This window comes from Saccopteryx bilineata, chromosome 6, assembly GCF_036850765.1.
Source record: "Saccopteryx bilineata isolate mSacBil1 chromosome 6, mSacBil1_pri_phased_curated, whole genome shotgun sequence".
Taxonomy (NCBI): domain Eukaryota; kingdom Metazoa; phylum Chordata; class Mammalia; order Chiroptera; family Emballonuridae; genus Saccopteryx; species Saccopteryx bilineata.
The window spans coordinates 35,138,559-35,151,496 of record NC_089495.1 but is presented as its reverse complement, the minus strand read 5'-3'; the positions used below and the strand labels follow the sequence as shown (position 1 = coordinate 35,151,496).

The 12,938-nt window shown below is 39.7% G+C and overlaps 1 protein-coding gene across 6 annotated transcripts in view; it reads right to left on the bottom strand.

Moving 5' to 3' along the window:
• Positions 1-12,938, bottom strand: part of PSD3 (pleckstrin and Sec7 domain containing 3) — a 619,599-nt gene that overhangs the window by 252,829 nt on the left and 353,832 nt on the right. For all 6 annotated transcript variants that reach the window (XM_066234423.1, XM_066234424.1, XM_066234425.1 and 3 more), the window contains 3 exons: positions 4,738-4,932; positions 4,569-4,649; positions 2,989-3,101 (listed from right to left, as the gene is read on the bottom strand). In XM_066234423.1, coding sequence (XP_066090520.1) covers positions 2,989-3,101; positions 4,569-4,649; positions 4,738-4,932 — 389 coding nt within the window. The remainder of the gene's footprint in view (positions 1-2,988; positions 3,102-4,568; positions 4,650-4,737; positions 4,933-12,938) is intronic.

The following is a 12,938-nucleotide window of genomic DNA, read 5'->3' as shown; positions in this document are numbered from 1 at the left end:
GAAAAAGCACTGAGTTAAGCTTCTCATTTCCAAGCCTCAGAATTAGTCCTCCTCCTATTCTCTTCCAGCAATTCTCAATCCAAGTACAGGAGACCGTAGCGGCTGCAGATTCAGACAAATCTTATAAATTATGCTAACTGTACAGAAGGCCTGTCCAATTACTGAATTCACAAATTAAAGACAGTGCAGTTTTCCAAAGGATGCCTTTCAGTATAGTAGGTTTCTGTTATTTACGTCTCCAGGTAGATGCTTCTAAATGCCTAAATGTATATTTATTCCAGTTCTAGTTTATTATCTCAAATTCTAAACACATTTAAAACAAATTTCTGAATGCATTTGTGAAACTCAGTAGCCAACTCTCAACTGTCCTTATCAACGGCCAGCTGAATGCACAAATCTATATTCCAGATTCCACTCAGGAATGTCAACATCTTCTTAGATTTGACGGAGGTTCTAATAAAAATAACCCTCTTCTATCCCTTGCATTCTCAGTGCTGACAGTGATAGAGACAGTGGATAAATGGTCTAAATATAGTCAAAGAAAGGAATAAAAAAGGATAAGTTTCTATTTTACAGAGAGGAATGTAACTCTGATAATCAGATTTGTTTATTTATAGCCTGCAGAACAAGAGAGTGGGGGACAATCACTTTACTCAATAACAAGTACACTTGTCTTTCAGTTCACTGGTAACACTGCAGCTAAGAGATAAGTACTATTTCTAGTGCATCTCATCTCAGTGATTTAGTCCTGGATTTGTAACCCTATGGAAGATTCTCCAATGGCAAGTAAAGACACTTGATTTCACACCCTGAAAACTCTGCTTTATTGTAGGAATTGAAATGGAGAAAAGACCACTCCTCACAGGGGATCAGCAATTAAAGTTGCTTTTTAAAAATCATACAATTAACATCAAGTCATAGTTCATTAGCCAAAATCAGTGGTCAGTGTTGTTTTGATGAATATCAAACAAAAGCACCAGAGACACATCACGGACTCCAGTGAGATTTATAAACATTTCCAACACGAACCCAATACCAAAGGCGGATTTAATGGTGGGGGCACTGGACACGCGCCCTGAGCCCCGACTTCTGAAGGGCTCTGCAAAACCCCAATTTAGACGCTTTTTTCTAATGACACCAAGTTTGGTTTCATAAGTGCAATATTAAACATTAATAGTACATACCCTGTTTCCCCGAAAATAAGGCCTTCCCTGGAAATAAGACCTAGCGTGTCTTTAGGAGCAAAATTTAATAAAAGACACTGTCTTATTTTGGGGGAAACAGGATAGATTGTTGTACATGGAAATAGAGTCACAAGAAATTCTTGATGGAATTCAGAGTTTGGCTGGTTATGCTGATGTTTGTGATGACATGACTACAGTATATTAATAAATGTTGATTTTTTTGTTCAACAATAAATGTGAATTCTTGTTCATGGAAAAATAAGACATCCCCTGAAAATAAGACCTAGCATGTCTTTAGAAGCAAAAATTAATATAAGACACTGCCTTTTTTTCAGGGAAACACAATAGTATTTTTTATTTATTTAAAAATATGGTTAACATGTATTTTTATTTTCTCTCTCTCTCTTTTTTTTTAAGGGGCCCAATATTTTCTTCCACATCCAGGGCCTCAACCGACCTTAATCTGCCTCTGCCCAACACTGAACCCACGTACACTTCATTGAGAAATTTAGAGACTGGAGGTTTAGGAATAGAAAATAAGAAAATAGGCCCTGGCCGGTTGGCTCAGCGGTAGAGCGTCGGCCTAGCGTGCAGAGGACCCGGGTTCGATTCCCGGCCAGGGCACATAGGAGAAGCGCCCATTTGCTTCTCCACCCCTCCGCCGCGCCTTCCTCTCTGTCTCTCTCTTCCCCTCCCGCAGCCAAGGCTCCATTGGAGCAAAAGATGGCCCGGGCGCTGGGGATGGCTCTGTGGCCTCTACCCCAGGCGCTAGAGTGGCTCTGGTCGCAATATGGCGACACCCAGGAGGGTCGCAACATGGCGACGCCCAGGATGGGCAGAGCATCGCCCCCTGGTGGGCAGAGCATCGCCCCCTGGTGGGCGTGCCGGGTGGATCCCGGTCGGGCGCATGCGGGAGTCTGTCTGACTGTCTCTCCCTGTTTCCAGCTTCAGAAAAATGAAAAAAAAAAAAAAAAAAAAAAGAAAATAAGAAAATAGTTTCATTTATTACAACCCATTTTGAACATAAAATCGCAGCGTGACAAAGCATAAGCAATTTAAAGAATATTGTCATACTGTGAAACTGGAGAAGAAAGAACTGAAAGGAGGTGAAGAACATCATGCATCGATTAATATGCTTTTTTTTCTTTTTTTTTTTTTTTTGTAAGAGGGATAGACAGGGACAGACAGATGAGAGAGGGACAGACAGGAATGGAGAGATGAGAAGCATCAATCATTAGTTTTTCGTTGCGCACTGCGACACCTTCGTTGTTCATTGATTGCTCTCTCATATGTGCCTTGACTGAGGGCCTCCAGCAGACCGAGCAACCCTTTACTCAAGCCAGCGACGTTGGGTCCAAGCTGGTGAGTTTTGCTCAAACCAGATGAGCCTGCACTCAAGCTGGCGACCTCAGGGTCTCAAACCTGGGTCCTCGGCATTCCAGTCCAATGCTCTTTCCACTGCGCCACCGCCTGGTCAGGCCAATTAATATGCTTTTTAAAAAATATTTGATGACATGAGAAAATGCTCACAGTGAAAGGGAAGTAGGAAACAGCTCCCTCATGATTTCAATTTGACAGTAACCAAATATTGTACAAACAGACCAGAAAATAAATCTGTTAATAAAAGTTCTCTCTAGATAGAAAGATTTAGATGATTTTCATTTTCATTTTTTTTTATTTTCATTTTCATTTTTTTTTATTTTCATTTTCTTTGTACAATTTTCCACAATAAAATGTAACTGTCATAATGAGAAAAAATAACTCTTATTAAAAGAAAGAAATTGAAGCATTTCCATCAGATTACCTTGTGAAGTAATGGTGTCTGGGTTACAATAAAAATATCTATTGGAGAAGTGTATTAAAACTCTTTCTCGTTCTTGAGTTTCTCCCACAAGAGAAAATGCTTTAAAGAAATACCTAAAAAAGAATTGAGGGGAAAGGTAAAATTTTAGAAAATATTGCCATACTCTTATGTTTGACAGTTAAACTTAATTCATATAAACATAAGAAATTAATTATACAAGTAAGGTGTTCTGCAGTTATTTCCAAAAAAAAAAATCACTAGGTACCATTCAGTATAAATTTATATTGACATTTAAATTCTCTTAAATGTCAATGTAAAAAAATGACAGGGCAATAACATGGTGGTCAATACATCAAGAAAAGCCTTGGAGAGGTAGGTAACTTCCCGGTATGACTAAGTGTCAAGTAGCCATTTTAAAAGGTCAGCTGGATAAAAAACAAAGAACACTTAAGACTGAATACATAAGGCTATATTTTAAAACTTGACATAAATCACAGTTTTTCTGTCATTTTTTGTTACATGACTGTAATCGCCACTGATCTGTTAAAATTATAATTCTATTGTCTTGTGCACAGATTTTTCTTCATTTTACTTTGCCTATTATCACCATATTATTAAATTGTTACAGGAGGAAAAAATTGAGAGATAAAACTCTCATTTATTCCATAAATTAGGAATAAACTAATTTGTGCATAAAACTTCTTTGAACAATAGAAAGTATGTCCAGAACCATCTGCCACTCACATCAGAGTCTCTGTCTATTGCAGATAAATCCAGATGCTCCTCACTTGACAAAGTACATGCATTCCCCAAAACATGAGGTGGGAAGGAAACAATCATTTAAAGTGCTCTGTGAAATCTTACTATTGAAACATACAATAAACCTTATTTCTATGATGAAAACTTTGCTGTTTTTCCTTATAGTTTGTTAATCTATACAATCTATAGTTAATCTATAGCTTGTTCCTCCAAGCTCTGGTATGTTATAAACTTCCGAAGATTAGATGTTGACTGGGTCTTACCTTCAGCTGCTCTTTGAAATTTACAGTACGATAGATATGGTGTGAAAAGTGAGGATCCGTTTATTTAAGACACCGTCATTGGGACAGATCAGCAAAAAAAGTGTTACTGCCTGCCACACTTTTACAGATAATTTCTGCTGATTATTATGTTGATACTCATTTTTATTCCATTTATGATTTAATTCCAAAGTACTGTTTTAAAAGGTTAATTGGTTTTGTAAACAAATCCTTAGGAAAAATAACTAAAATTCTAGTCTGTACACTGCTTTTTTTTTTTAACATGAGCATCCGAAAACCAAATTCCCCAAGATTCCACTTCTCCTCAAGACCTCTGTTGCCATAATTTTCTACTCTGTCACAATGCAGACTAGGAGTTTGTGTGATTTCAGAAAAACAATATATTTTTCTCACTCTCTACTACATTTAATATCTACAGTACAATCTGAACTAAACTTACAAAGTGACTGTGGGTTTGAAAAAAGTAGCTTCAGCACATTACTTTCTCCTCTTGGGAGAAATTCTGTGGAAGCAAAGAACAGAAGTGATGTTTGATCGTACCTGAGAGACTGATCCAGCGTCATTCCTGTAAAATCAAAAAACTTCAGATATTCTTCTGCAACTAGTTTGCTAAATTCATTGCTGTGGGAAAACAGAACAGACTTGGTCATTAATCTCAAAGCTGATTGACACACACACACACAGACAACTGGCCGGGAGCAGCACATACTTCTTGCCCAGGTGTTTTGCGACATCTGATCTCTTGAATCTGTCCAGTTGATAAAGGCGTTTGGCCAACCTTTTGGCTGCTTCTACGTTGCTGCTGGTACCATTACTGAGATTTTCTGAGGGCTCCTTCTCCAGAATTTCAGTGTTCCCCATTTCAGAATGAGCCTCTAGAATTGTTGTTTTCACCCCAGCATGGCTGTGAGAATTAAAAAGAAAAAAAAAGATTTTTCTTGTATGGCAAAAAGGAAAAGAGCTGATAAATTATCATACTATTATAAAACAAAGTAAACAAAAATAAGATTTTAAGTGAGATCATTTCACGCTTAATTATTCATTAATATATTTTCAGCGACTGTATTTCAATGTACTGAAGAAGCGATTGCTGCTGAGACCCTGGATAAGCCGTTCTCACACCTGTTGGTCTCAGGACCTTTACCTTTTTAAAGGCATGAGGGATTCCAAAGGCCTGTTCATGGGGATTATATCTACTGATAGTCACTATATGAGCAATTAAAACAGAAAATTTTCAAATATTAATTCATTTAAAAAATCCATTTCATGAATATGAAGAATACATTTTTATTAAAGATAATCGTATTTCCTCAAACAACCTAAAGTTTAGTGAGACAAGCAACTGTGATTTACATTTTTTACAAATTTTTTAAATGGCTGGCTTACTAGAAAACAGCTGGATCCTCATAGCCACTCTCACATTCCATCTGTAATAATACATAGTTTTGTTTGTAATAAATTAAGAAAGTCCAACGTCACACAGATATTTAGTTAATTTTAATATCCTTTTCAGATAACTATAGATATTCTTTTCTGATATGACACCAGAATAAGGCAGGTGGTAATTTCTTAAAGGTTAGTTGCAATAAAGAATCTAAAATTGTATCGATGAACTTTTGGTGCTCTTATATTAAAGTCTGTTTTACATTTTGAATGGCTCTTTTACCCAGGCATGATTCTACAACATGCAGTGGTCATTTGTGAAATATTTGTTGACACAATTCATTATACCATTAAAAAATAATTGCATTCATTAATGTCACCATTAAATCTTCAGAAGAGCCTACATATTTGGAAGCTGTCAAACTTTTGGTACAGATGTTTTCCAAACTTCTAATTTTTGATCGAAAGGTCACATCTTTTCTCATTGGTAACAAAAATTGTCAGTTGTTTTCTTTAAAGTAATAGGTTCACTCTAATAATCTCCCAGAAAATGTTTGCCAATAACCATAGTTTCCCAGTCACATTTTGAAGGAAGGATGGCAGTCCCGACATAAGGGGACAGTTTACAGCGCAGGACTGTTTCCATACAAGTGCTTTTCCTGCGTGCAGCCAACAGGAGCGGAAGTGCTTTATGCCTATTTTCCATTTCATCACACGAGAAATTATAAAGGCATGTAGGCAAGGGTTGAAATGTAATTAATTTGTACTGCTTTACACCAAGGACATCTTCAGATTAAACTGTTTTTTGTTTTATTTTTTTGTTGTTGTTATTTTTTTTTTTTTTTAATTTCAAGCACAGGCAACATGGTAACAGCTGGAACTAACTTGATGCTACTCCCCTGGTGGGTGCTAAGCCCCGCCCCATCAGTGCAGATATCAACACAGTGAGACAGGAAAATAGTGCTGCACTGAGGTAAAATAACTCTGACCTCACTAACTCTATGGAAAGGGTCTCAGGAAGCCCCGCAGACCACACTGTGAGACCTCCGTTCGAGAACGGGGTCACAAACCACAGCCTGTGGCTGGCTATAGAAAGTGCATCATGCATTTTTAACACTAAAACTAATGAGGACATAGTAATGTCCAAATCTTCATTTTAACTCGGTAACAAAACGAAGCTATGTTCATAATAAACTACTGTGCCTAAGCAGACTCTGACACACTTACCACAGGCTCTGAAATGGCCCGAATGTTCCTGTAAGGGACCAGGCTGTAAGTATTTTGGACTTGCAGGCCACCTAAGGCCCCTGTCACACATGCTCCTTTGTTTCTGTTGTTTTCTTTTGTAATCTTTAAACACATAAAAGCCACTTAAGGCAAAGCTGAATGGGTGCATAGCCGAGTTTGTGTGTACTTGCTCTAGCCCATACTTCTCTAACTTGGCCTCAATTAAAAGCACAGTAACCACTGCCTGACCAGGCAGTGGCGCAATGGATAGCATGTTGGCCTAGGACTCAGAGGACCCAGGTTCGAAACCCCAAGGTCACATGCTTGAGCTTGGGCTCACCAGCTTGAGCGCAGGGTCGCTGGCTTGAGCGTGGGATCATAGACATGACTCCAAGGTCGCCGGCTTGAGCCCAAAGGCCACTGGCTTGCAGCCTAAGGTTGCAGGCTTGAACCCATGGTTGTTGGCTTGAGCAAGGGGTCACTCGCTCTGCTGTAGCCTCCCATCAAGGCACATATGAGGAAGTAATCATTGAACAACTAAGGTGCCATAAGGAAGAATTGATGCTTCTCATCTCTGTCCCTTCCTGCTTGTCTGTCCCTATCGGTCCCTCTCTCTGTCTGTCTCACTTAAAAAAAAAAAAAGCACAGTAATCATTTATTGTATAAACCAGGACACTCTGAAGAAGGGACAGGGATGATCGAAACATTATAATTGTTACAAGTAAAAAAAAAATTATTACCAACAGAAAAAGATTAGTTGTAACTTTACATTATGTAATAAATAAATAAATCATTTCAGCAAAATGAATATTTTAAAAACTGCTCAATCTGTATTTTGTCACTCTATCTAAATTATAATTTCCCACTGCCACTAATCCATCAACAGAATGTTGGCCTGCCCACTTCACAGTCACTCAAAGGTAGCGGGGCTACTGGACAACCAACTGGTATACTAAGTAACTCCTAGGGGCTGGGGCTACTTGTACAACCAACTGGTATACTAAGTAACTCCTAGGGGCTGCAGAGTCCCAGGCTTCTGCAACCAGGGCCAGACTCGAAGGAGTCAACCACCCCAGCAACTCCCAAGCTCACTTTATCAATAAAGCAAGTACTCTACTTACTGCCCCTGAAAGGTGGCTCTCAGGAAGGGAAAAAGAAAGGTTATCCCACATTGTCTTTGAGACTCAATTCACTACATGAAAATTCTGTTTAGTGCACGTGTCAACTTCCAGAAGAGACGACTGTGGAGAAGCTGAAAATACAACTTGGAGATTTGTCAAATCCTTGCTGACTTATTTTACTGCAACTGTTAATGGTATTACTTCTTTTCTTTAAGTCAAAGTCAAATGCTACAGTGTAGTCAATTCCAGAACACCAGATGCAAACTTGAATTGACCCAGGGAAACCAGGATGTTTGGTAACTCTCCTTAACAATCAGCCACCTTAAACAATGTTCCAGCAAAAGTACCCATCAATTTTAATAAATTACTTCATCATGATAAAATCTTCATGCAAAAACATTTAAGTATTTTTTTCAACCTAAACCTTCCTTTAGAGAGGTCACATTACCAGTTTTGTGAAATTTATCTTATCTATCAGAAAACTGAATATTTTATTATTACATGCAGCAAACCAATAATAAGGAAACTCACAGAAGAAATTTCTTTTAAAGACAGCTCAACTCTGTGCTTTCTCACATAAGTGTTGGAAATGTAAAATATTTACTCCAAGAGCTATTTTAGCTAAAATCAAGTAATTTTTATAAATTAAAGATAAAAAAATCCCTTGAGTTTTATTCTCATGCATTCTCTTATTCTCTGTATTAGCTATCATGTTGGAAAAAATGTCAAAGAAAGGATTTTCTTCTCAGTTAAACTGGTACTTTTATTCATTCTCAGGGCAAATTCATAGCATATACTTAATTATTCCAAGAAAACATATAATTATGCCATAGATATCATACTGCAAAGACTTTGTTCAAATACAAGTGACTTATCCTCGGGAGTATATACATATACATATTTTCTAATGTAGTGGCCAAAACCATTCCGACCATTCACGTTTCTCATCCCTTGTGTTTTCCTCCCTTTCTGCTATCTTGCCCAGTCGGTATACTCCTCACTTCCTTCACATTCATCAAAATAAGGTAATATTAAAGTCTACCTACTAAAAGCCTAGGCACCAGACTTCTCAGGATTTTCAGTAAAAAAGAAAATTAGGAATAAAGTGAGGTTAAATACCTCCATTCCTAGATGTCTTCCTTCTGTCCCATTTCACAATGTATGAGATTACTTGAATAACAACAGCAATTGCTCCTTTTAAATCAGAAAGTCTGCAAAAATGATGGCAACACAAACTCACCAACAATCAGACAGACACCACGACAAGCTCATCGCGGAGCCCAGGGTGCGCATGGGCCATGCCTCCTCTTTGAAGCCCCTTCCCAGCATCCATGTGCCCACAATGCCAGCATCTGCTGGTCTTCTAGGGATCCTAAAGAACCGGCTCCTTGTGAGGTCACATTACTATGACCTCACATTCTCAGCAGAGTGTTTATTGTTGGGGTTTTGTAATGTTTCTAGAGCCTCAATAAAAACAGAAGCCAGAACACAGGAGCCACTGTATAGCAAGAGCATAAGCAACAATGGCAGCCCAGCCGTGTCCACATTTGATCAAGCCAAGTGGATGCTCCCTCTCAGCGAGCATGACACCCATCTTCTTTCCTGGAATACACAAGGCTCTGTCCATCTAGTCTGCTGAGTATTAGATGTTCTTAGCGGTTTAAATTTTCCCTCTTCTAGAATTCCATTTTATTCTTAACAATCTTATAAGGTGAAATCCCTACCAGTGACTTAAATGTAGAAAACACTTCCCAAAAGATTCTCCCTGTGTTCTATCAAATGCTTCACGGGGATGTGGGTGGGGGGCTGTACTTCACATCTCCAAACAAACATGATAACACTCACAGAAAATAAAAACAGGGTCAGATCACTGAGTCTGATCACCAGGGTTTTTAATGATCTTCTCTTTTAAATTATATTAGGGTTACTAGATTTTCCAAATAAAAACAATAGGACATCCAATTAAATCTGAATTTTGGATAAACAAAAAAATTAGTTTTTAGTAGATTTCAAATATTGTTTGGGCAAACAACACTAAAAAATTATTCCTTGTCAATCTAGAAATTCAAATTTAACTGGGCATTCTATATTTCTTTTGATAACACTATCTCTTGAAATGTTTGTTCTAAACTTTATTTGAAGAATGTCAACAATGATGTTCCCTGACTGTGAGGTCGTATGTTTCACAGTTACGCTACCTTCTGGGTTTGTTTTGACTTGATTCTGTGATTATATTTTTATTCCGACTATTTTTCTATAGTTTTCTCAAGACTTTCTCAGTTGCCGAGGACCCACCAACTCTTCTTTAAATACTAAAAGAAAACCTTCTCTTCTCTGAATGCTCAGCCTTTTTCCCCAGCCTGCACACTGTCACCACATGGGATAACACGTGTCCTTTACGAAAATCCTCGCAAGATAAAAATACATATTCTATGACATGTGACATAAGACTTTTCACAAGCTGATCCCAAATACTCTTTTCAATTTATCATCCCCATTGTCCTCGTGCGTGGGCCACGCAGAAATATTACCTATGCTCTCACATCCCTTTGCCACTCTGTTACCCCACCCCAAACTCTGGGGTGCCCCAAATTCTGCAAGCTCTAACTGATCCAGGCAAAATAACTACTTTTCTAGAAATCATACTCCAACTCCTACCCATTGCATTTTCAGAGCAAAAGATATATACTTTTATTATAGCTCTGCCTGTTTAAAATCTTGTCTCTCCTCTACCACCATCTTGAATTTCATTTTGTATCCACATCACAACAGTAGACTGAAGTTTTTCATTATCTGTCAAAAGAATGCAAGAATTGAGCAATTGGCTGTGTCCATGTCCCCTATTGTATTCTATGCTCTGCCATCAATGACACGAACTTTCTATTCCCTTATAACTAATCTTGGAAAAGCGCTACAGAGACCAACGTCAGCAGAGGGTACTAGATATATGGTCTTATTTCATATTTACTTTGAATTTAAATTATGAAAAAAAAATTTTAATTTTTATTTAATTGTGGTACTAAAACTAGAAAAAATAAACTAGGCTAAGGTATCAAAGCTTTTCCTTCCTACATTTGTAAAATACACCCTAGGAGTTGTGCACAAAAAACAACAACACACAGCCACCTCGTTCAGTCCCATGGTGGAGTAAAAGTAGGTTCACAGTTTGTGAGTATGTGAAATGCAGTTTATTCTTGTATTATTACTTATTATTGTATTATTTCCCACACGAACAACTATAAACTTACTTTTGCCTTCCCTGTACAAGCAAGGCAAAGGCAATTCAGAGGAACCCCCAAGAGTGGGAAGAAATGACTCCAGTTGCTAGTGGAATAAAAGGACCAGGGGGAGCAATAAGACCCTGTTGTCATTTGACAGGCTGGAGAGACACAGAACCTGGAACCCACAGACTCAGGAGATCCAGTACAAATGTAGAGCTTTCATGGTTAGAAGGAAAGTCAGTCAAGAAGAGGTCTAAGTACCTCATAAGCAAGAGACACTTAAAACAGCGAAGCATAAATTGTCATTAAAGAAAGGAAATCCTTGGCTCAGCGGGAGAGCGTCGGCTTAGCGTGCGGAGGACCCGGGTTCGATTCCCAGCCAGGGCACACAGAAGAAGCGCCCATTTGCTTCTCCACCCCTCCGCCGCGCCTTCCTCTCTGTCTCTCTCTTCCCCTCCCGCAGCCAAGGCTCCATTGGAGCAAGGATGGCCCGGGCGCTGGGGATGGCTCTGTGGCCTCTGCCTCAGGCGCTAGAGTGGCTCTGGTCGCAACATGGCAACGCCCAGGATGGGCAGAGCATCGCCCCCTGGTGGGCAGAGTGTCGCCCCTGGTGGGCGTGCCGGGTGGATCCCGGTCGGGCGCATGCAGGAGTCTGTCTGACTGTCTCTACCTGTTTCCAGCTTCAGAAAAATGCAAAAAAAAAAAAAAAAAAGGAAATCTTGTTGGTCATCATTGTCTATGGTGTGAATTTCTCAGGCATTGCAGATAGCACATGATCTAGTCCTGAAGGAAATATCAATGAGCCGTCTGACCAGGCAGTGGCGCAGTGGATAGAGCATCAGACTGGGATGCAGAGGACCCAGGTTCGAAACCCCAAGGTTGCAGGTTTGAGTGCTGGCTCATCTGGTTTGAGCAAGGCTCACCAGCTTGAACCCAAGGTCGCTGGCTTGAGCAAGGGGTTACTCGGTCTGCTGTAGCCCCCCAGTCAAGGCACATATGAGAAAGCAATCAGTGAGAAACTAAGGTGTCGCAACAAAGAATTGATGCTTCTCGTCTCTCTCCCTTCCTGTCTGTCTGTCCCTATCTGTTCCTCTCTCTCTCTCTGTCTCTGTCACAAAAAAAAAAAAGAAAGAAAAGAAAAATGATTCAGAGCAGCGAGAACACCTCCTGTGGTACCATTCACCTGACAGCATCGAACACACATAAGTCACTGTGTGCCAGCCACTGGCAAGTGCTTGCTAGGGATTGTCTCACCTAATCCCCAAGCTTATGAAGTAGGTAGCGGTATACCCATTTCACAGATGGAAGCTGAGGCACAGGGCTGGACACGAACAGTGGGATGCCAGCGTCCAAGTCCTATATACCCTCCTATTACTACTCATTTTGCTAGCCATTTTCTGTTATGTTTTTGCGATTTGACAAATATTAACAAATTCCCAGGCATGTGCCAGGCAATGCTTTAGGTGTTTGAATAATATTTCAGCAAACAAAACAACAACAAAAAAACCCTTCTATCCAGGGAGGTAAAAATAAACCACAAACACAGTAAACGAGTATATGACATGCTAGAAGGTGACAACTGCTATGGAAAAAACCAGAGCAAAGAGTGAACGGATCGGAAATCCCAGTTTGGCGGTGGTATTCACATACTTTCCTATACAGTGGTCATGGGTGGTCTGAGCAAACGGAAGGGCAGGGGGGCCACCAACCCAGGCGGGAAAGGTCAAAAAGTGAGCACAGGTTTGGGGAAAGAAGGTCCATTTTAGACATGTGAACTTTGAGCTGACTGTTAGATATCCGAGCAGACAGGCTGACAGGAGGGTATGTGAGCCTTCCAGAAAAGACGAGCGCCAGGGCCCCACTCCAGGGAATTCCCACGCTGCTCGCCTGAAGTGGCCTCAGCACTTTCCCTTTTGAGGTCCAAGAGGAGCCTGAGGTGGTGTCAGGACTTTGAGTTT